General features: G+C 37.0%; 2 protein-coding genes across 7 annotated transcripts in view; one reads left to right on the forward strand and one right to left on the reverse strand.

The window, feature by feature from the left end:
* Nucleotides 1–23,619, forward strand: part of CLNS1A (chloride nucleotide-sensitive channel 1A) — a 61,401-nt gene that overhangs the window by 24,084 nt on the left and 13,698 nt on the right. The window contains exons 6-7 of one of the 6 annotated variants that reach the window (XR_009055468.1): nucleotides 1,382–6,685; nucleotides 9,029–10,743. The exons of 2 other annotated variants lie outside the window; for them this stretch is intronic. Coding sequence is in view for 2 of the 4 variants with exons in the window: in XM_057748976.1 (XP_057604959.1) it covers nucleotides 1,382–1,491 (110 nt within the window). In the remaining 2 variants the exon portion in view is untranslated. Of the gene's footprint in view, nucleotides 1–1,381; nucleotides 10,744–14,708; nucleotides 14,920–23,619 lie in introns of those variants that run through there. 3 more of the 6 variants (XM_057748976.1, XM_057748979.1, XM_057748977.1) reach the window with 3 other exon arrangements.
* Nucleotides 11,784–23,386, reverse strand: AQP11 (aquaporin 11). The gene is made up of 3 exons (XM_057748981.1): nucleotides 22,441–23,386; nucleotides 15,422–15,538; nucleotides 11,784–12,113 (listed from the first exon to the last, which is right to left on the reverse strand). The coding sequence occupies exons 1-3, from the start codon at nucleotides 23,057–23,059 to the stop codon at nucleotides 12,034–12,036; spliced, it is 816 nt and encodes a 271-aa protein (XP_057604964.1). The 5' UTR covers nucleotides 23,060–23,386; the 3' UTR covers nucleotides 11,784–12,033.

Here is a 23,619-nt window from a genome sequence, read left to right on the forward strand (position 1 = left end):
GCCAAAAAAAAACCTCTAAGATTTTTACATTGTTAAATTGTTGTCCCACTGTCCCCTTTACAGTGTCCTTCTACTGCTGACCTTACAGCATTTTCTTGAATACTAGCTGTTTTCCATTCTTCGAGTACTTATACTCAGGTCCCTTGTTTTAGTAAAGCATATAGTAATAACATGGCAAAATTTATTTATTTTGGCTTGACTCTTATACCATCCAATTAGGTTGTAAGATCCATTGTTTTTCAGGTTCCATTTACCTTCCAGATTATTGCCATTGTGAATATAACATCGCTTCTTGTAGTAACCATGAGTCGTGGGTAATGGATCTCTGCTTTCCTCTCAAATGCTGCCAGTAGAACTGTTGGAAAGTAATCTTAAGAGTTCTGTGATTTATATATCTTTCTTTAAATATTTATTTCCACAACATTTATTTCTGTCATTGGTAGCCATATAGTCTAAAATCAGCAGTTAGCTAAAATTATGTGTTCACATTCCTGGAGCTCTGTTAATGTTAATTTTCAGTTCTCAGAGTTCCAGATGTCAATATTTTACTATTCTACTTCATGGGAAATATTTCATTACCAATATAATTTTTCTTCTCTTATTTCTCAGATTCTTATTTATCACGTTCTTTATAGCATATGGTTTTTTTCAGTAATTTTTATTGAAACTGGAAAACAGATTTTTTGATCTGGCTTTAACATATTTCTTCTTGAAAACAGAGTATTCAGAGAACAGAAATTTATCTACTAATAAGACTGAGAAACTTATTTGGTATGTCACTAATGGTTACACAAATGGGATGTTACAGCATTTTCCTGGTGAGAATTCTTAGGATTTTTTGTCATGCAATTTTATGGTGAAATAACTGTAAAATAGCCACAAACTTTGTAATGAGCTGATGATTTGTTTTCTGTTCATTTTGTACTATAGCTGGAGCAGAGAGATATTTTATTCATAAAGTTTATATGAGTTCTTCATCTGGATGATTGACCTCAATTCCAAACAATATCTGTAAATTTTTAATCATTTAAAATTACATTTGCCTTTGAGGAGTGAACAAGGGATAATTAGAGGGTATATGCAACTATTAAAAATTTCAAGATAATGGAACTAGGACCTCTCAATGCATGAGGTAGGGTGGAGGGGAAGGCACATGAATGGTGGAATCACACCTCTACCACATACCAGCTGTGTGCCTTTGGACAGGAGTATAACTTCTCTAATTCTCAGTTTCCTCTTCTGAAAAATGAGGATGGTAGTAACTACCTGGCAGGATTGTTGCAAAGACTGAGATATGTTAAGTCCCCTGGCACTCTTGACTAGGTATTTAATAAATAATAGTTACCGTTATTATAAACACTGTAAACCTTTTGTTTTTCAGATTCTGCTTATAACTGTAGGAGAGAACTTGGTGCCTCTTCCACTGTGGAGTGGGTGTTGATGAAAGTCTTTTTCCTTCTCCAAAACTTAACTGAACCAGTTCTTTCTTGAGACAGACTATACTGAGACAACAAGTTGTCACCAGCACAAGAAACTATGACCTTTATTAACAAAGGTGAATTAACCAAGAGGGTATTTGTAGTTTATCGTTACCCCAAAACTTTGTGTCTAGGTGTACCCTCTGAGTAGGCCTGTAATTCCTGCCTTCACTATATGCATCCTCATAACCTAGCAGGACTACGTGGTGAAAATGCACTGGCGCTTGAAGGTGTAGGTAGACTGTATAGGAAAAAGAGAGGCTGAATCTAAGATATAGATATATAACTTAGGGCCTAAGGATATCCTTACACCTTAAAGAAGAAAAACAGAGATCTCAGAGAAATCCTGGCCTCTGCACAGTCTCCACAGGGATAAAGGTCTTTTTACTAACTGGGGGCCCAATTAGTAAAAAGACCTTTAACTAATCTTTAATTAGTTAACTCTGGGGAGCTTCTTCAGAAACGGCCCAGCCACACATACTACCACTAACACAAGTGCTTCTGCCTAGCCTTTGCTCCTTTTACCATGTTTCACCAATCTGTTTTGTTATAACCTTTTAGGTTATATCCTTTCATTTCCAACCTCTTCGTTTCTGTAAAAGAAGAAGTGAAATTGGGATGCAGTTCTCAAAGTACTTTAGATAATTGTTTTGTCTTTGTAATAGTTTAACAAATAAATCTAGGTTTTCTATACTATTGTGCTCTCTTTCTTGACTAAAACCATTAATGAGAAACATTTTTTGAAAAATTAGTGTTCGCAAAAAATGAGAATCTTGATCTTATTTTTGTTTGACTTTTGTTGACAACATGAACAGGAAATGAGTAAGATAGATAGAACTGGCAAATATTTAGTAAGGCAAAGTCATAACACATTTCAAAGGGATTTCTGCTTCTTCTACTTGGACCGGGAGTGATTTCTCATAGCATGCTTTTCAACTCACAATTTTCAGTTTTCACAGATACTTGGGTATTTATCAGGCTGATTTGTAATTACAGGTTTATACTTGGACTTTATGACCTTAAAAATAGGAAAGCTATTCACAATTACTTGGGTAATTAGTGACTAAACTAGTTTGTCACCACTAAGCCCAGTGTTCTTTTCAGCACTTTTACTTGGTTTCCCTCATCTTGCATGGTAGACTGAAAAAAGCTAATATTCCTTTTCCTGACCAGACTCTCATAAAATAAATACTGAATTTGTTCAACAAGTAAATAAAAAGGCCGCTTGGAAATGGGAACTGAAATTTACTGAGACCTTGACCTTCTCTGTACTGTCCTAGGTTCTTTACATGCATTATGCATGTAATATTCTTAACCACCTTATGAGGTATATAGGTGCTTTTATGATCGCACTTTCAAGATGAGGAAACTGAGTTACAGAGAGAGGTAAAGTAATGCTTGAGGTCATATAGATAGGGAGTTCCGATTTTTAAGTCTATGCTCCCAAATACTGTATAGCACATTTTCTCTTTACTGAGGGTTTTCAGTGTAAAAATTTCAATGGACAGCACAGGAAGTTCCCAAATTTCTCTGCTACCAATCTCAGCAGCACTCATAATTCTATCTTAGACATTTATCCATTCTTTAGTAAGCAGTCCGGGTATTTTCATGGGCTAATCTTAGCGATTCTATTTGAATTCCTTACATACATGTAATTGTGACTTTCAGTGAAACATAAAGTGCTCTTTGATAACATATCAATAAAATGTTGGGGAGATTCTGTGCACTGTTTCCTGTAGGCACTGCTGTGGTTAGCCTGGTATTATGGATAATGCAGTCAGCTAAGATGCAGGAGACCAAGCATCTAGTTCTGACTTGGCAGACAAGATGTTTAACCTCTCTAGACCTACTTCCTCATCTTTGTAAAATGAGAGGACTAGACTTTCAAAGTCTAAATGACTTTAAAAGTGTCAGTTGTAACATTCTGTAATAGTAGGCAGCTATACCCATAGCTTTGAGAAAATAAGAGAAAGTGAGAAGGAAAGATCAGCTCAGACTTTTTAAAAATGAAATTCATAATGATCAGCAAGCCAACATTTCTTTATTATGTTTGAACTTAATTTTAGGGTTGCTGGAATTGTTTTGTTTCCTATTTTTTAATTAAAAAATATTTATTTATTTGGCTGTGTCGGGTCTAGTTGCGGCACTTGGGCTCTTCATTGTGGCTCATGGGCTTCTGTCTAGTCGTGGCGCGTGGGCTCTCTTAGTTGTGGCACGTGGGATTTGCAGCATGAGGGCTTAGGTGCCCTGTGGGCTTAGTTGTCCCATGGCATGTGGAATCTTAGTTCCTCGACCAGGGATTGAATCCACGTCCCCTGCCTTGGAAGGTGGATTCTTAATCACTGGACCACCAGAGAAGTCCCTGTTTCCTGTTTTTTGATGTAGAGAAAATTTAAAAGGAAAGACATAGACATTCTCCCCTCATAATATGAGCCATCTAAAATATCCTTAAAGGCTAGGGATAATGGTCGTCTGTTCTAGATTCTGTTGTTCAAAATGTATTCACTAAAATATCCCAGTGGATTTTTGTCTCCCTCAGATCACTTTGTCAGATATTGGTACTTTTCAGATAGGCTTGTTTAAATGTTTGTTGATTATGTTCTTTGAGATCTTGTTGGGATCTTTGCTGGTATTGTTAAAGATGAGAGATGGTGCACAAATGATCATGGTATACAGCCCTTTACTTTTAGAAGACAAGTGATTACTCATTGTTCAGAGAGATTTTAGATATTTAGATAAAATTGTATTTGTCTGCGGGATTTCAGATAGACTCATTATATAGCTAATTCTCATACAAATTATACTTTTTAAGTATTGCTAGAATGGGTGAATCGATATCTGGTACCCATCTTCTGTGGCTAATAGATTGTAATTAAATTCTAAGAAAATCCCTTATGAGGATTCTAATAGAATTATTGCCATCCCTTGAGAAAGGAGTCAAAATTGACAAATATTTTCACTAGCATCTCATTGTCTGCTCATATCTACATAAATAAAACCAACATCTAATGTGGGGGACTTAATAACTTCAGATGAGAATCAGAAAAACTTTTGGGAGAGCAGTGAACTTGGTAATTGCTGCTTTTAACATTTTAGAAGATAAAATAGAAATACATAACTCGGGGATGAAAAGGCTAAATAAAAATGTATACAGGCTAATTCTTCTTAGGATTTTATTTGGATTATTCTGAAGATTATATGAATCACTAACAAGAAGTGCCGAGAAGATGATGCAATAAATGTTAGTTATTACCAATAGTAGTTAATTCTTTCCATAACAGAAAGCAGCAGCTACAAATGTAATGTTAACTCACTTAGAATACAGCTGGGATGCCTGATATTTAAAATTCCACTGAGCAATTAAAACAGATGTGATAAAATTATGCATTTTTCTTGAAGGACCTTCAGGCCTTCACTGCAAGTCTCTACTCTTGCTCTACAAACAGGTCCAGTGTACTTGAGCATCTACTTTCTAGGTATGTAACAGGTTAGAAAAGGAGAAAAGGGATGGTTTCATCAGGCATATCAATAGCAGCAGTAAATAGCTGACAGAATTATGAAGAAAAGCAAATGTATATTACCCCAAAATACAGCAGTTTAATTAAGCTTTCATAGAGAATAATGCAAATATGAGGATAATGTAGTGATTTATGTTCATAAAAGTATGACCAAAATTATCAGCCTAAATTCTGGTTGTAAATAAATCTAAATCTGGCTAATTTGAGCCGAAAAAAAAGTTATTAGAAGGCTATCTGGTGGTTCACAAAATGGACATGAAAGCTGAAATAAACCAGGCTCAGAAAAAGGTTTAGAAGCTAGGACTGGTTTACATAAGATACTGTGATTCCTCTGGGTATTATACTTGATTTAATTGCTTCCGTGTCTTTGAGTCACCACAGGGTCCTGGTTGGCACTGTGTATTGCCAGAAGACAGGAGTATCTGGCCTTTTCAGCTTCTGTAGTGGGAGGGCACTGCCCCTGCCCAGATTCTGACAGTGGTGGATTACCCCAAATAGAAAGGATGGTTGGATGCTGGCTTGCCAAAAATTTACAGCTGTCTACTGCAACCCCAAACCTCCAAAACAAAACAAAGCAAAAACAAACAAAAAAAAACCAAAAAACACTTTATAAATTGGAGTTGTATATAATTAAAGGTTTTTATAAAAACTGAGGGACATACTATTTGTCAAAATTTAAGGTGCACATGAGAGGGGACTTCCCTGGTGGTCCAGTGGCTAAGACTGCGCTCCCAATGCAGGTGGCCCTGTTTGATCCCTGGTCAGGAAACTAGATCCCACATGCATGCTGCAATTAAGCGTCTGCATGCTGCAACTAAGAAATCGGCGTGTTGCAACTAAAAAGAAAAAGATCCCCCATATGCTGCAACGAAGATCCCATGTGCCACAACAAAGACCCGGCACATCCTAAATAAATAAATAAAATATTTTTAAAAAATAAAATGCACATCAGAGACTTCACTTGAATTTATCTAAAAGATAAATTTGCACATTAGGAAAAGTCATAAATGCAAGGATATTAATTGCAACTTTATTTGTAAAAGACTGAAAACAACCTCAATATCTATAATTAAGCCTGGGTCAATTATTTACAGTACCTCTGTACAATGGGAAACTGTATCTCTTAAAAAAAATTAGTTAGGTACTATGTACCAATAATGAAAAAGCTCCAAGATGCATTAAATGAAAAAACATGACACAGATATTTGTACAGAAGAAAAGGGGCTGGAGGTTACAATGGGGATTATATGTATCATGCATATGCATAGTATATAAAGTTGTTTCTGGGAGAAGTAGGGGACTGGGATAGGAGGGAGACTTGAGGTTTTTTTCCCCCATTTGTGGGTTGAACTGTGTCCCCTCAAAAAAGATGTTGAAGTCCTAACCCCCAGCATTTCAGAATGTGGACTTATTTGGAAATAGGGTCTTTACAGAGGCAATCAAGTTAAAATGAAGTCATTAGGATGAACCCTAATCTAATATTACTGGTGTCCTTATTAGAAGGGAGAATTTGGACGCAGACAGACATGGGCAGAGGGAAAGCCATGTGAAGGAGGATTGTAGTGATGCATGTCCCCTGAGGCTACCAGAAGCTAAGAGACAGGTCCGGAACAGATCCTTCCCTAGTGCCTTTAAGAGGGATCATGGCTCTGCAGACACCTTGATCGTCGACATCTGACCTCCAGAACTGTGAGAGAATAAATTCCTGTTATTCTATACCACCTAGTTTATGGTACTTTGTTATGGTGGTAATAGAAAACTAACACATCCCCTGCATGGTCGTATTTTTTTATCTGAGGAATAGGGATCTGGGCTATATAATCATAGTTTAGAGTCTCAAAGAATAACTACCACTCATTGTTGAAATGCAAAACTCTGCAGGTAAAGAAAAAGTTGCCTATCATTACCTAATTTTGTAAATAATTTGTTCTGAAATGTCTTTGGCATATTAAAAAGACTAATGTAACCTAGAGAATATTATGCTCAGTGAAATAAGAAAAAGACATGATATCAGGTATATGTGGAATCTAAAAATAATACAAATGAATATATACGCAAAACAGAAACAGACTCACAGATACAGAAAACAAACTTGTGGATACTGTAGGGGAGAGTGAAGTGGGAGAGGGACAAATTAGGGGTATGAGATTAACAGATACAAACTACCATGTAAAAAGTAGATAAGCAACAGGATATATTGTGTAGCACAGGGCATTACAGCCATTGTCTTGTAATAATTTATAATGGATTATAATCTGCAACAATATTGAATCACTATTCTGTATACCTGAAAATAATATAATATTGTAACTCATCTACACTTCAATTTAAAAAAAGAACGTAACATACCCATATATTCACATGAAGCTAAGAAATAAAATTGTACAAATAAAATTGAAACTCCCTTTGTGTTCCCCAGATCCCAGTCCCCTTCCTCTTCAGAGGTAACCACTATCACAAATTTGGTATTTATCATAACCATGTATGTGTTTGTATTTTTGCTACATGTGTATGTATGTACCCTATAAACACTATGTAGTATTGCATTGCATGTTTTTTAACTTTTATTGAATCTGCTGCTTTTCCTACTTAGCACTTTAAAAGTTTTATTCAAGTTGATACAGGCAGCTCTATACCATAGTTCATCTACTCTCTTGATGGGCATTTAAGGTTCCACTTATTCATTATTAAAGCAGTGCTGCAGTAGATATTCTTGTGCGTATCTTATGCATGTGTGTGCATTTCTCTGTTGTTGTAGCTTTCATACATTTCATTATACCTAAAATAAGAAGTACCTTTCCCAATAGGACCCACAGATGTTTATTTCTGCCAATCCCCAAAACAAAAACTTCATTAAAAATACTTAACGTAAATCTTAAACTTTGCTAGATTTTGCTAAACTGTTCTCCAAAACAATTGTGGCTATTCACAGTTCCACCATTAGGGAATAAGATTTATTGCTTCTCTGTATCCTTATCAATTTTTGATATTTCCAGACTCCTGAATTTCTGCCAACCTGATGAACATGAAAGTAGAATTTCATCATGGTTGTAGCTTCCATGTTCCTATTACATTGAACACCTTTCTGTTTCATATATTTGACATTTCCATATTTTTTGCCCAATTTTAGTTGTTTTTTTTCTTACTGATCTGTCCTTTTTATATTCTAGATTCCAAACTCCTAGTCTGTTACTTGTCTTTTCACTTTGTTTACCGTATCTTTTAAAAGCAAGAAGTTGTAGAATCTTGTGTGCTTTTAGAAGCAAGGAATTATTCCTTAGGTAGGATGCTTTAAAGTGTGGTTATTCTAGCCCTAGCATTCTAATACAGTTTTCCTACAGTATGTTTTTTTAATAACATGAACTAGCTCACGAATGATTGCTAAATAGGGCAGTGATGTCAGTATAACCCAGAAATCAAATTGGTTCATGTGCAGGTTTTCCCAGCACATTAATATTTTGCACCAACAGTTGCCTAGAGTTTTGTAATAGTTGAATCGAGGAATATATGCCTTAAATTCTGAAATAGAGAGTTTTTGCATGATTTGATTGTTTTAATAGGATCACTCAGGCAATAGAAACAGGAAGTTATTGCAATAATCTGGGCAAGAATAAGTAGATGGAGGCTTGACCAAACTATGCTTGTAGGCCATAATGAAAAGTATGAAAGCCTACTACCTTAGAAAAACACATGTACACAGGAAGATATGCATAAGAATGTTTATCAAAGCATTGACTTAATAGTGAATAACTACAAATACCATCAATAGAATGGATAAACTATGCAGTCTGAATTAACTAGAGCTGCATGTATTAACTTGAGTTATACATCAGACAACTAAGTATAAATGTTACACAGATGGATATGAGTCTGGAGTTCAGGACAGTTGTACAAGCTGAAGATAGAAATTTGGCAGTTATTAGGATATAGTTGCTATAAAGCCACAAGACTGGATAAAATTACCAAGGGAGTAAGTATAAATAGAAAAGAGCTCAGAGGACTGAGCCCTGGGAAACTCTATCATTATTTTAGGGAAAGGAGGAAGAATAAACTGAGACGGCAATGATTTTCTGGAAGTGAAGTGCTTCAGGAGGAGAAAGCAATGAATTGTATCGAATGCTGCTGATAGGTAAGAAGTATGAGAACGTGATTTAACAACATGGAAGTCATTGATGGCTTCGGCAGGAATTTCAGTGGAATGATGGAGTTGAAGGCCTGACTAGAATGCTTCAAGAAAAAAATGGGAAGAGGAAAATTGAAGAACTTCTTCAGACTCCCACCATCACATCTGCTTACCTAATTCTTCTTATGCCTATATAGTCTTACCTTTTCTTCTGTTCCTGTGAACGATCTGTCTGTGCTTCTAGCTAAGGCTGGCCCCTTCAGTTGTGCACTTGCTTCTGTCTCTGCTAACCTATTAAAAACTATGGACCTGGGAAGACTGCCCTCTCTTTCCTATATCATTTTCTCTACTGCATCATTCCCCTCAGCATGTAAATATGCCAATATCTTTCCCACCTTAAAAAAGGAAATTCTTTCTTGACCCAATCTCCCCTACATTTTCCTTGTTTACAGCAAGTCTTTGAAAGATGTCCTACTGCTCTCTCCAATTTTTCTTCTATTTCATGTTTGGTTGCAGGTATGGAATAAGCAGACAGTTGGATTTAATCAAATTGTGGTTAAGCCGTGTGAGTACTGTGAGATAGAGGAACAAGGGAGTTAAGATTCTATGCAAGAGTATAAGCTGTTTAAGGAGGCGAGAGTAATTGAGAGGGGAGAGAGATGTGAAAAGGTGGTGCTATCAGTGGACAGAAGTTCTCCATGAGGGTTCAAAGGATCACTGGATATGAGACAGGGTGAGTGAGCTGGGGAAAAGGATTAGTGGTTGAGGAATGAGGTGTTTGAGATCAGAGAAGAGTCTGAGTTATTGGTAATGACAAGCGCAAGGTTATGACCAAAGTTGTAGCTGAAGCAGAAGAGAAGGGAAAAATTATTGAAGAGCCTTTCAAGTTCGGCCAATGAACTGGGAGGCCAAGACACTAGAAGGATTATCTTTCTAAGTATTGAAATCACCAACACATATAGTTGGAGTAGTGTCGTAGAGAGTGAGACAGGAACTTAATTCCTAAAGGATCAAGAGGGAATTGAGGGGACTGTAAAGTAGATAATTGCAATAAGTACCCAGGTAGAAGGGTGGCATGGTCTGATGACATGTTTTTAACAGAGGGAGCAGAGAATAGATGAGGAGAAAGGAACCTGTTCCATCTCCAGGCCCAGTGGTATCAAGAGCTGTGACAGAGGAAACAGCTAAGCTACCATTTGAGAGGGCTGCAGGGGAAACCATGTCATCACAAGTCACAACCTCTAATTCTGACAAGTGAAGTTTAGAGGGCTGGGTATTTTCACAAATTAATACTCAGCTTTCTTAAACCACAGTCTCATGATAAAGAGATGTGAGTTAAAAAAAAGTTCCTATAAGAAAAACAGCCATTAAAATATAAGTGAAATTCAGCTTCATGTTTGGAAGACATAGGGAGCGGCAAAGGGACCATTTGGTCCCTTTAGGGACTGTCATTTTGTGTGGTTGTAATAGCAGAATTCAGGCCTAATATTGACTGATCTTTTGATTTTTTTTTTTTTTTGAAGAGAAGCTAGAACTATGGATTTTTGTGTGAAAAGAGCTTACAATGTAACTTGTTATTTTGTTTTAATTACTGTGCAGCCCAAATAAAACAAGTCAGACTGCATTTAGCCATTGTTGCAATTTTATGAACTCTGCTTTTTAAAATAGAAACTACTACAGTATGTATTTGTAAGTTCAAGAATCAAAGTCCATGACCATCAAACTGGCTGCCTTGTTGGGTAGCCTGCAGCAGTCCAGTTCAGTCTGCAGGTGTAATGAGGGTGACTATCACAAGCTGATCACCAAGCAGCACTTAAATCACCTGGCAATTTATCTTGCTTAATTGATTATTATTCAAACAGATCTTATTCCCCCCCCCCCCTTTTTTTGCTTTCAATTCTAACCCTGATAATGGAATTCCTTTGAAGAGAAACATACTTAATCTTTTATGGTCTGAACTTTTAATAAAAAGTAGACATAAAATAAAAGAAAATTCGTAATAGAGGAAAACTTGAAGGTTCTTTAAGCCTAAAAAAAAAAAAATTATAAAATATTTAATGTTTCTTCAAAATCTTCAATTTTCCTTTAGTCTTAATGATGACTGAGAAGGTTTTTTTGTATTGAAGTAAAAATCTAAAGATGGTTTTTGGCTGTATTTGACCTTGGGCAGAGCACAAAACTCCCTTCTAGACTTAGTTTCCTTATCTGTAAAATGGAGATTAAAAATACATGCCCTACCTACTTCATAAGGTAGCAGTTCAATCAAATGAGAATGTGAAAAGCTTACACTTTGTATGAGTGCCTTATTATATTCTATTAAAGAATGGCAGTTTGGCTAAAGCTAGTAAGATTGTCTATTTAGAGAAAATATTGTAGATTAGAATATGTTTAAAATTCAGGAAACCCCCTTGAGTATGAGTAGATATATAATCTACTTCTAAAAGCAACTTTCCTATTGAAAGTTGACACTGCTGATGGTATCACTGTGTGAGGTAGTGGCTGAAAAGTATCCTCTCCAGTTTTGTAAGCATGACTGGTTGTACTGTGGTTAAAAATCTTGTTCATTCAGGTGATACATGATACACATACCCTGTCTTGGTCCTACCATCACCTTCTCTTCCCTTCTCACCCTGTACTCAATTTCTTTTTCATCAAAATTAACAATTATCACTTAAGATTTATATTTAATGTAAAGTCTTTCTAGCAGCATTTAATACACACTCAAAGGAACAAGTCTTAACTGAGAAACACAGGATACCTCATTTTCACAGTAATTTTTTTAAGTCCCAGTAAGGCAGCTTCTTCAAAGGAAGATAACATTGACGAATCCAGTGCAGCAAGTGTGTGAATATTAGGTGATAAAATCTTTATCACATCCAGCTTGACCGTCCTGTAACTGAGTCTTTTAGAATAGTTACTCCTTTTTATTAATTGTATGGTTGTTATATAGCCATGGAAGGAAAAAACTGAACATCAAAATCATCAGCAATATACCTGAAAGATAAATACAGTAAAGTAAAAAAAAACAATCTCTAAGGAAGTTCATAATCATTCAGTGGTTATAATTTAAGATTATATACAATTATATATCTAAAGATTTATAGAGCTGTGTTTAAAAGAATTAGCCACATCAGTGGTATATGAAACATGTAGATTTTTAAAATCTAATATTCTCACATTATTTTTCTTCAACCATGAATTCTTAAAAACAGTATGTACTTGGAAAAACCAGTAGGATCTAAGCAATGAATTTAAAGGATAAATAAAATAGAAAGATCTAGAGTTCTGGTTCTGGCTCCATTACTGATTTGCTGAGTGAGAAACTCTGGACTTGGGTCTCCATTTTAATCTCAACCATTAATAGCTCTTGGAGCTGTATTAATAAGCAAAGTATGTGAAAGAAAATTTCAATCGACATTTTAAATCTTAAATGTTTTTTAAAAAATCACATATTAGTAAATCTTCATTTTTGAGGTCACGCCAGATAAATCTAGCATATATATATAATTTTTTCAAACATTTAAGAGTTAAACTTTTTCAATGGGAAATAGGGACAAATGGGACTTAGCCACAAGATTCAAATCACTGTCTAAAAGAGATGTCTGCAATGGTTAATGTTTTTATCTTAAGGTACATAGGCTTAGAAGCTCTAAATCACTTTAAACTTAGATTAAGAATGTGTTTTTGTTACATGCAGATCTGATACTTTACTCCTATTTGGTAACAAGAGGAAACCTTAAGGTTTGACTAGCATTTGGACAGCTTAACATATTTTTGAAAGATGAGTCTGTTTTGCAACCATAGGCTTTAGATTTTAAAAGTCAGAAACAATCTGTTAACTAATCCACAAAATTTGACATTTTCTTTATAAAGTCAGAGCTAGAAAATAAGACATTACGTTTAACTTTTTAAAATTGTTGCAGTTTCATAGAAGCAAACAGAATTTGCTAATTTTTATTAAATGAAATGTGTAAGCTAGAGAATTCTATATACTTATTGTCACATTTCTAACGTTTTATTAATTTGGGGGAGATGGCAGGGCCCCTTAAAGGAATTATCTCCACTATGAAAAGAAACAAGAAGAACAAGGACTGTGTCTTCTAAGAATAGTTTGCTCCCTGCTTGGTCAAGAAGGGAAAGAAGATAGGTATCTTGGGATTACTCTCTTCTCTCGTCTCACCCTGTGGCATTGCCCAGTGTTTGTTTGCTTTGACTCCTCATCTCTTACTTAGCTCTCGGAATGATTCTTGTAAAAATATAATTTATTTTTCTTATTCTTCTTAGAGTTTAATAGTGACCTTATTTCATTTGAGGCCATTTTTTTTTCCCAATGGGAATGTCATTTCAGTGTATGACAGAACTCAGTGGCAAGCCAAAATTCAGTATTCTAAAAACTGCCATTTAGTCACATATCTTTTGTCTACATCTACGGAATTATTTCTGTATTGTTTCTCATTCTCAAACCTCTAAAGAAGTATAGGAACATGCCTCTTTAAATGAAAAACTAGAACAGAAGTTTTACTTGGGTCTGTTTAGAAAAAGCTAGGAGATCCTTAGGCCAACAAAGGAAGAGTCTTTGAATGTATATTTTCAACAAGCTAATTAGGGCCATACATAATTGCAAAAAAGTTTGATCCCAATTCCATTTTTAAAAGACCCCCTTGACTGGGAAACAAAGAAATAAAAGTACATTTGTTTTTTGTTTGGGTGTTTGGATTGTTTTTTGGATAAGTGGTTCTTTAAAATGTTTTGGTAATGGCAACAAGTAATGTTATCTTCCTATTTGCACCACACTATCATGAAGAGAATAGTCTGTTTTCCTACCCAAGTACTCTCTGGGCTGTATATTTTCTAAAGGCATAGAAGTGAGTGCTCCTTTTTTTTATCTGTCATGAGACTTTTTTTCTAGTATGTTCTCCCAGAAAGAAGTTATCAAGTGATTTAGGCTAGAAAACGTGTTTAAAGAAAAAAAGTCATGGTCCTTTTACAGAGAATGTCAACTATTTCTGTTTCTTTTTTCTTTTAAAATTCTTTTGGAAAGGCCTACTTTTTAGTGTTCTTTCAAGTAGAGAATAATATAATTCCTTAGTATCATGGGCCTACTGTTAAAATTTTAGTTGGCACACATTAACAAATATATAATGTTAATAATGTATGTTCATTTCAAGTAAGACATATTAAGAGAATTTTTCCATATAAAAACTATTAGTAAAAAAAAAAAAAAAAAAAACTATTAGTAGACCTGTCCAATTAGTGACCTTTTTAACTTCTTCATGAACTTCAGTGACCTTTTTTACTTCTTAAAAGTCAGGATCAGAGAAAATTTATCTTAAAGAAGTTATTGGGAAACACTAGTCAATAGATGAAAGAAAGCTACCATTATTAGCATTTTAATATCCAGGTTTTCTCTGATATTCTTCATGTTTAGGCCTATAAATATTACTGAGCATAACAGATACTAAATGTGAGGGAAATTCCTAAGTGAAAGGATTGGAAGGTGAGTGGGAGGAGTAAAGTGTGATGGCTATTCAAGCCTGTTATGTCTATGTTCTCTCCTGTAAGTATCCCCCCCTCCCCTTTTTCTCACAGAAATGAGCAACAAGAAACAAAATGTGAACTGCGGATAAAAAGAAGGATGAACTAACAGAAGGCCAGCTATCCTCATGTTCATTTATAGTTATAAATTATAGTCAGGCTTAAAACAGATGACTAAACAAAATCAAGAAATGCTGATAACTTATATAAGAAAATGCATATCATGATTATAGTTATTTTATAACTTTTTTGTGTTATTTCACCTATCTGAAAAGAGGAGTTTTACATATCTGACTAGATAGAAATAACAGGAATGCAACTTGTGCAAAATTTTAAAACTACATTTATTATAGTTCTGCATTGTTTCACGAGATGCCCTTCAGCAAAATGAGTCAAATGAACTAAATAGTATTTTATCTGGAGCTCACAAACTGGAAAAAACAAATTCCTTTAGCAAAAAAAAGATTATTTTTTAATGGCAGTAATCACTCCTCACTTTTTTGCCCTTGTATCTGAGGGCTTCTTAAAGAGATATCAAACCTCAAACTGACTATCCTTAACTAGGTAGTTTTGTTTCTTTGAAGATAATAGCAGTTTTAAAGGATACTGCACAAAATAAAATGTTATTTCCGGCGTAACATTTCCTACCTTTTTCATTTTCTTTTTTGTTCCTACTCTGGCTTTGGAAATTGACATTACAGTGACATTCCATATCATATTTTAAAATCTTCTAATCTTTTAATCATATTAAATAAAAATATGCTTACCTAAAGAAGGAGCCAGCCAATATACTATAAAAAATTGAAGGAATGCTTCATCAAAACACTTGAAATGTAGTGAAAGTGCCAAAGCTGGATTAAATACAGCTCCTGTTAGACTTCTTCCTGTAATACATTTTAAAAAGAATGATACCAAACCATATATCTTACATTTTCTTGCAACTAGAAATATAGGGATTACTCAATATAACTTTTGTTTTCGGTATTTAAGTATTCTTATTCTGTAATCTTCATTTGCAGAATCACCTGGCATATTATAGAGTATAAAAACAGATTATAGGGACTTCCCTGGTTGTCCAGTGGTTGGGACTTTGCGCTCCTAAAGGAAGGGGCCTGGTTTGATCCCTGGTCAGGGAACTAAATCCTGCATGCCTCAACTAAAAAGATCCCACATGAGGCAACGAGGATCCTACGTGCCACAACAAGCACCCGACAGAGCCAAATAAATAAGTAAATATTTAAAGAAAAAAAAGATTATAGATGATAATATGCCAGGGTGCAAAAAAGCCAGGGGAGGGGGTACAAAAGAACATTAAGAATTTTAATCCAGTGCTTTTCCTATAGTATATTATAAAATGTACGTCAAAAGTTAACCTACTGTATTATTGTTCCTACAGTTTTATAAAACAGATTTGGCTGCCCTTCTTAACATTCATCAGTTTAAATGAATGAATAATAATAAAAATAAAATGAAAATACATTTAAAATGGGTACAATACCTGAGGATCCTCTTGAGCAAAAGTAACCTTTGCTTTGAAAACAAAAAGTAAAATGGACCAAAGCATTATCATTGATTCTATTTTTACTTGTCAGCAGAGCCCTGAAGAAGTGACTATGAATGGTATGTGAATTATATCTCAATAAAGTGGTTACAAAATTTTTTAAAATAAAAAAATAAAAAAAGAAGTAACTGAGTAGTTGTGAAAGACAAGCACAAATTCTAACTGTTGACTGCTTTTCAGGATTCATGGTCCAGCTCTGCACCCAAGATCTCTCTGAGATGGGACCCAGGAGTTTATAGTTTTGACTACACAGCAAGTAAGGAAAGGCAAAAGAGGTTGGACTGCCTGTCCAATGGTACTCACCAGAACTATGGTTCAGCTTTTCAAAACATACTCTAATTGTATCCCTGAGGTAGAGACATTTCTGGTGGTTGTTCCATTAAGCTTGGGCACACCTGTCTGCCTGACTCAGCCACAGCAACAGATCGAGAGATCTTCACAAATTTTACATGGATTTATGCCACTACAGCATGTTAACTGTCTTTATACAATGCAGTGAAGTAAAACTGGAAATTAAATGACCCTTTTATAAGATTTCACTAGTGAGATTTCACACCTGATAGGCTGAAAACGTGTGTTGAAAGAAATCTCTTTATTAACGTAGATCTCCAAGATAATATCATTGAACCACACGACTAAAAAAAGCAAACTGCAGAAAGTAAGGTATGATACCTTTCATGTTAACATGAACACATATATAATAGTTTCTATAGGGTCCTATCAATATGTATAATAAATGCACATCAGAGTTTGGAAGGATACACCTACATGCATGCACAGAAGACTACACTGGTGAGAACAGGTAGGGAAGGAAAGGGGACAGGCATGAAGGATGGCAATCAAAAGTCTCATTGGTAGTATTTCCATTTTTTACAAAAATAACACATTCATGTATTGTGTAATTAAATGTGAATTATTTAAAAAGTAAGAATCATTCATCAGCCACAGAACTTACAGAAAATGGCTTTGAAAAATAGGTTTCTATTTATTGATGTCTGGAGAGGTGAAGCTGTAACAAATGTTGAAGAAGAGGTATCAACAGGGAGATCCAGCTGGCTGACTGCCAAGTGTCTTAGGGGACAGTATGACCTTAGTGAAAGTACCACAGTCAAAGACTGAGTGCCAAATCTGGTAATGACAGGCACTAATGTTTCTCAATACTCCTAAAGGGAATCAAATTCTCTGTGACAGAATAACACCAGTTAAAATCATGTAAGACTCATGTAAAAGTTAGAATGTCAATTAACTAATTTATAATGGAAGCTAGGCCTTTCCAGTGATGAGAACATTTGTGCCAGATATTATGGGAAGAACCTGCAGTACATTACTCTATTCTTCATAATAGTCTGAAGAGATAGATAGTATCATTCTCCATTTTAAAGATGAGGAAACAGACCTAAATTATCTCTCCTAAGGACACAGTCCAACTCCAGGACTGTGCTCTTAACCACTATATTATACTGGCATGACAAAGAAAAAAAAAAAAAAAAAGTTTTGGATCTTTGTTTGAAGCTGTTTTTCATTTGTAAATTGGCACCTATTTCATATGGTTATTGTATTAAAAACAAACATATGTAAAGGACTTAGTTCCCTTCTCCTTTGACAAATAATCTTACCCAAATTCTTCGTGACTAAGAAGAATACCAAAACCTCCTGAATGGAGTAATGAAATGAAGTAAAAATACAATTACCAAAAAAAAAAAGGCAACTAAATAAATGCTATAAGGTATAACCATGCTACGTCCTGGTTATAACTTCTAATGAATAAAACAAGTTTAGTTTCTGTATTCATAAAGCTTACTGTCTGGTGGAGGAAGACAGGCATTACATCAGAAAATGAGTATATAATTAAAAGTTCTATAAAGGAAATGAACAGGATATAATAATAAAGACAACCTATTTGGATATGTAAAATAACAGATTTTTCCCCAATATGTAATTAATTTAAAAGTGATTGCAGGGCTTCCTAGGTGGCGCAGTGGTTAAGAATCCGCCTGCCAATGCAGAGGACACGGGTTTGATCCCTGCTCCAGGAAGATCCCACATGCCGTGGAGCAACTAAGCCCATGTGCCAAAAAAAAAAAAAAAAAAAAAAAAAAGTGATTGCAGTTATCTCTTACCCTGGTCATTGAGCCAAATTCTCCCAAAACCTAAATTAAGGAAGATTTGCTTGAAATTTGCATTCATAGTTTTATAGCTCTAATATGTTAATAAATCACAGCTTTTTTTCACTTTATTTGGGAAGTCAATAAATACATGATAAGTGGTAATGACATCAGTGGCCTCCATCTGCACATCAAAGTGCAGGGTGCTAAGTCAATAAATACACAATCAGATGCTTGATCACTGGCTATCCAAGGAGCCTGTGGCTACATTGCTGGACAGTTATGTCCTGTAATCTTAAATAATCAGTTTTTTTTGATGTGACCTGTATTAGTGACTTCTGGGTGTCCTCAAAATGCAAGTGATTAAAGAAATATCCCAGCATGCAACTTAGCCAAACCAGTACTAATAGTATCTTAGAAGTTAGGAAAAAAAAAAAAAGAGAGAGAGAGACATATCAAAGTAACTTGTAAGGATGCCTGATTTAGCTGATGCTTCCCCTGCCTTTCCTTCCCTATCCATTCTTTTTATATATATATATAAATTTATTTATTTATTGGCTGCATTGGGTCTTCGTTTCTGTACACAGGCTTTCTCTAGTTGCGGCGAGCAGGGGCTACTCTTCATTGTGGTGCGTGGGCTCCTCATTGTTGGCAGAGGACGGGCTCTAGGTGCATGGGCTTCAGTAGTTGTGGCACATGGTCTCAACAGTTGTGGCTCACGGGCTCTAGAGCACAGGCTCAATAGTTGTGGCACACGGGCTTGGTTGCTCCGCGGCATGTGGTATCTTCCTGGGGCAAGGATCGAACCTGTGTCCCCTGCACTGGCAGGCGGTTCTTAACCACTGTGCAACCTAGGAAGTCCCCCATCCATTCTTAACTCCCTCCTACAAAAGCCTCACTTCTGCCTGATAAGACACACTCTCAGCTAGTCCCAAAACAGTTCACTCTATTTAGAGTAACTCTTATCTAAAGTTATGACATATCCATAGAAAATAATGGGGAGTGATATGGCTTTGTGCAGCACTTCCCAAAGAATGTTCTCTTCTACATACTCCTAGACAAAAGGATTCCATAAGTTTAAAAAACTGTGTTCCAGGGACTTCCCTGTTGTGCAGTGGTTAGGGATCTGCCTGCCAATGCAGGGGACACAGGTTTGATCCCTGCTCCAGGAGGATCCCACATGCTGAGGAGCAACTAAGCCCGTACGCCACAACTATTGAGGCTGCATTCTAGAGCCTGTGAGCCACAACTATTGAGCCTGTGTGCCACAACTGCTGAGGCCCACGTGCCTGGGGCTCGTGCTCTGCAAACGGGAGAGGCCACTACAGTGAGAAGCCCGTGCGCCACAGTGAAGAGTAGCCTCTGCTTGCCTCAACTAGGGAAAGCCCGTGAGCAGCATGGAAGACCCAACGCAGCCAATAAATAAATAAATAAACAAAACAAAACAAAACAAAACGGTTCCACATCCTCCTCTTGGAGTTTCACAATAAACAATAAATTAGAAAATTTGTTTAATCCAGTGTTTGTCAAAACAGAATTCTTTTGTAACAAAATTTTTTTAAGTTATGGTAAAATATACATAAAATATGCCATTTTAACCATTTAAAAGTGTATATTCATGGCATCAGTTACAGTCACAATGTTCACTCATCACCAGTATTTCCAAAACTTTCCCATCACCCCCAAAAGAAACCATACCCATTAAACAAAAAGTCCCTATTCCTCCCTGCTACCCCACCCATGGTAACTTCTATTCTACTTTCTGACTCTGAATTTACCTATTCTGAATATTTCACGTTAAGTGGAGCCAGATAACATTTGTCTCTTTGTGTCTGGCTTATTTTACTTAGCATAATGTTTTCAAGGTTCATTCCTATCGTAGTATGCCTCAGAACTTCATTCCTTTTCATGGCTGAACAATACTCAATTGTATGTATATATTTTTGCTACTTTTGAGGAGCATGCTATAGAAATGCTGATAATGAAATGAGTATAAGCTTTAGCTTCACTTTGAACCATGGTTCCAGCACATTCTAGCTGTGTGGCCTTGGACAAGTCATTTCACTTTTCTGAGCCTCACTTATTTAAAATGGGAATGTATTCATCAGTGGGTTGTTGTAAGGATTAACATGATAACTCATATAAATTTCCTACATGCTTGGCATGTTGCCCAATGGATATTCTTATCTCCATTATATCTGGCAGAAAAGGAAGATCATAATAGATTATCAATTTCTGTAACAGTAGTAAATAATTGTTGGACTGTCCCTGCAAACAGTCTCCAGCACTGTTCAGTATTTTACCCACTAGCCACATGTACCTACTGAGTACTTGAAATGTGGCTATAGTGACTTAAAATAAACTAATATTTAATTTTAGTTGATTTATACCTAAATAACCACATGTGGCTAGTGGCTACTGAACTGGCCAGCAAAGTCTAGACTGGAGCAGTGGTTCGCAGCCCCGGTTTCATATTGGGATCACCTGGGAAAATTTAAAATCTACTATTGCCTAGGCCCCTTCCCACAGCAATTAAATCTTAATCTCTGCACCCAGGTATGGGTGTGTTTAAAACATTCCCCAGGTGATTGTAATGCAGACAGAATGTTGAGAACCACTGCTCTAGTAATCCCTTCACTCTCTCCCCCTCCCGCACCAATGAGTTTCCTCATTTCAGCAATATCGATGTCAATAATGCGAGGGGAAGAAAAATAGCAGGTATTTTTGGACACCTTAAATTGTCATTTTATGGGTTCTTTCCAATAACTCTCCTTATATTTATGTATAACTTCAATTATTATCTTGTTTCTCTTCTCAAAATCTTTGTCACATAAAATAGGTATTGGTTAATATTATATACAGTATTATGAAATTATAAATATGTATAAAAACAGGAAGAATACCAACTTAAGGATAATCAACAGAGGGAGGAGGAACTGTGTATAACATTTTATTAATTTAAAACATTTTAAATGCTTACCACTTCTAATTATGTAAGTACAGAACTAAACTGGCAGAACTTTTTGCAAGGGATGTTTCTGCTTTAGCCCAAACCTAAAACTTTAATAAGCAACTACTCACTAACCCCTCAAATATACATATATCCTCCCTTCTCTCCTATACCATTTATTTCCATCTGCCTCTACAAAAAGAATGGTACTAGATCTAAAGAATATGAAATGGACTGGAAAGTCTTTCATTTTTACCTCGGAAGTCAAGCATATGTTTAAGTCCTTATCTTACAGTTTGCTTCTACTCATAGTTTCCCTTTCAATGGGCAGAATACAGACTCTTATAATTCCTTTTATTAGAGTCCTGCCTCCAAAACATTTTATAATTCAGATATAGTCCTAATGAAAATATTTTATTATGGTCATTTAAAATGATACACTTCATCATTAAACTTTTTCTTTGGATTTTCTTGTCCCATTTAGAATATTCAGATTATCACTAAATCTGAGCTCTGTCAAGGTAAACAAATGGTTTACATGAAATCAACAGATTCTCAAGAATTACCTGTTTTTAAAATGCATCTTTAATTTCAAGCAGGTTTTGATTTTAAAACACATCTTTCTTGACAGGCCATTAAAAGTTCAGTTATAACTCAAGATGAATTACTACAGAAATAAGAAATGACTTTAAGTAATTTTGTAGAAATAGAACTACAGAATTTCTACTTCCCACTCTTACTATTAACCGATCAGGTAGCTTGTGCTTTAAAATGGAACTTTTGAAACCCAGTATCACGTTTCAGTGAGTCTCAGAAAGGATCTATACCAAGTTGGTATGAGGTAGCTGATGTTATCTTTCCTCCCTACCGTTACAACAATCCCTTTGTAGGATATTTGAACCTTTGGCAATATCTCACATGATCTCAGTTTCAGTACAGAAGTGGCTTTCTCTGGGTGTCAAAAAAAAAAAAAAAAAAGCATTGAATGGCGGATCAATAATATTTCGACCCTATCGATAAAGAATGAGCTGCAAAATGATTAGAATTACGGAGATACCGATATTGACATCGGAGAGGCATAAGTGGCTTCAAGTATATCTTAGCAAAGAATTTAGAGCTTCAAGTCACAGAAGCTCTGGACGTGCCAAGTGTTTTATGGGAATAACAAACCTGCATAGACCAAAAAGGTGATGAGTGCTGACAGCAGATGGATACGAAGCTTGGTTCGGACCTCCTGGAAGTGCAGCAAAGCACTGTGGAAGATAAAGGAGCAGACGGCCTCTGTGATGAACGCTTTGGGCAAGTCCACTTGGATGGGATTCCTGCAAGCGAAGCTCCTCTCGCTGACGTGATACTTGGTCAGTCCCAGGCTCCACAGGGCGCCCATGCAGTACCTGCTGCATAGGGCACCAATCAGCTGAGCTAGCAGCCTCATCGCACCCGTCTCAGCGGACATTCCCCCCAGCATTATCTGCATCATCACGCCGCAGGGGTTGCTGGAGGTGCCCACCAGAGTCAGGCCATGCACCAACGAAAAGAAGTAGATTAGCGTCAGCGGCCAGGTGGGGTGCAGGGGTTCCTGTTCGCTCAGCAGTAGCAGCTCATGGGTGCAGAAACAAAGCTGGAAGGTGCCCAGAAACTCCAAGACGAAGGCGTTGGCCATCGGCCTGTTCAGCTGCTGCTGGGTGACCACGCGGGCCAGCCCCACGAACAGCACGACCGACAGCATCAGCCCCAGAGAGGTGCAGGTGTCCTGCATCTCGGGCCAGAGCCCCTGTAGCGCCGTCATGGCTCTCTCAACACTTGACTGGGCTGCCTGCTCTGGCTCGGCAGGAGGAGGTCTAAGGGCCGGAGTCCTAAGTCCTCAGCCCCGCCCCCTCCTCACGCCCCTCGGGGCGGGCCGGCTCTAGACTTGCCGGAGGCCCCGGGGGCGCCACGCGGAAGGTCTCCTCCCCTCCCCGGCTCTGCCCTAGGGTGTTGTTACCAGAGCCGGGGAGGAGGGGAGGCGAGAGGCGGCGAGAAAGGCTCTGCGAGGGCACCGGCTGAGGGGCCAACGGTCAGCGGGAACCGGACATGCACACGCCCTCGCCGCTTCCCTCAGGGACTGGAAGCAGGCGCGGGTGGGGCAGGGTGTGGAGGCACGGCGCGCGTCCGAAGGTCACTGCGCATGCGCGCGGCGGCCCGCGCTTCTCTGCGGGAGGCTAGACTTAGGACTCTAGGACCCCCGGCGACGCGCGGCGCAGTTCCCCCGGGGCGGAGCGGGGAGGCGCGCGCCTCCTGCGTTTTGACAGATGCTTTGACGTGAGGCCCTTGAGGGTTTTCCTTCCCCGCTCCTGAAACTGTAAAGCC

The sequence above is a fragment of the Hippopotamus amphibius genome, chromosome 9, assembly GCF_030028045.1.
Source record: "Hippopotamus amphibius kiboko isolate mHipAmp2 chromosome 9, mHipAmp2.hap2, whole genome shotgun sequence".
NCBI lineage: Eukaryota > Metazoa > Chordata > Mammalia > Artiodactyla > Hippopotamidae > Hippopotamus > Hippopotamus amphibius.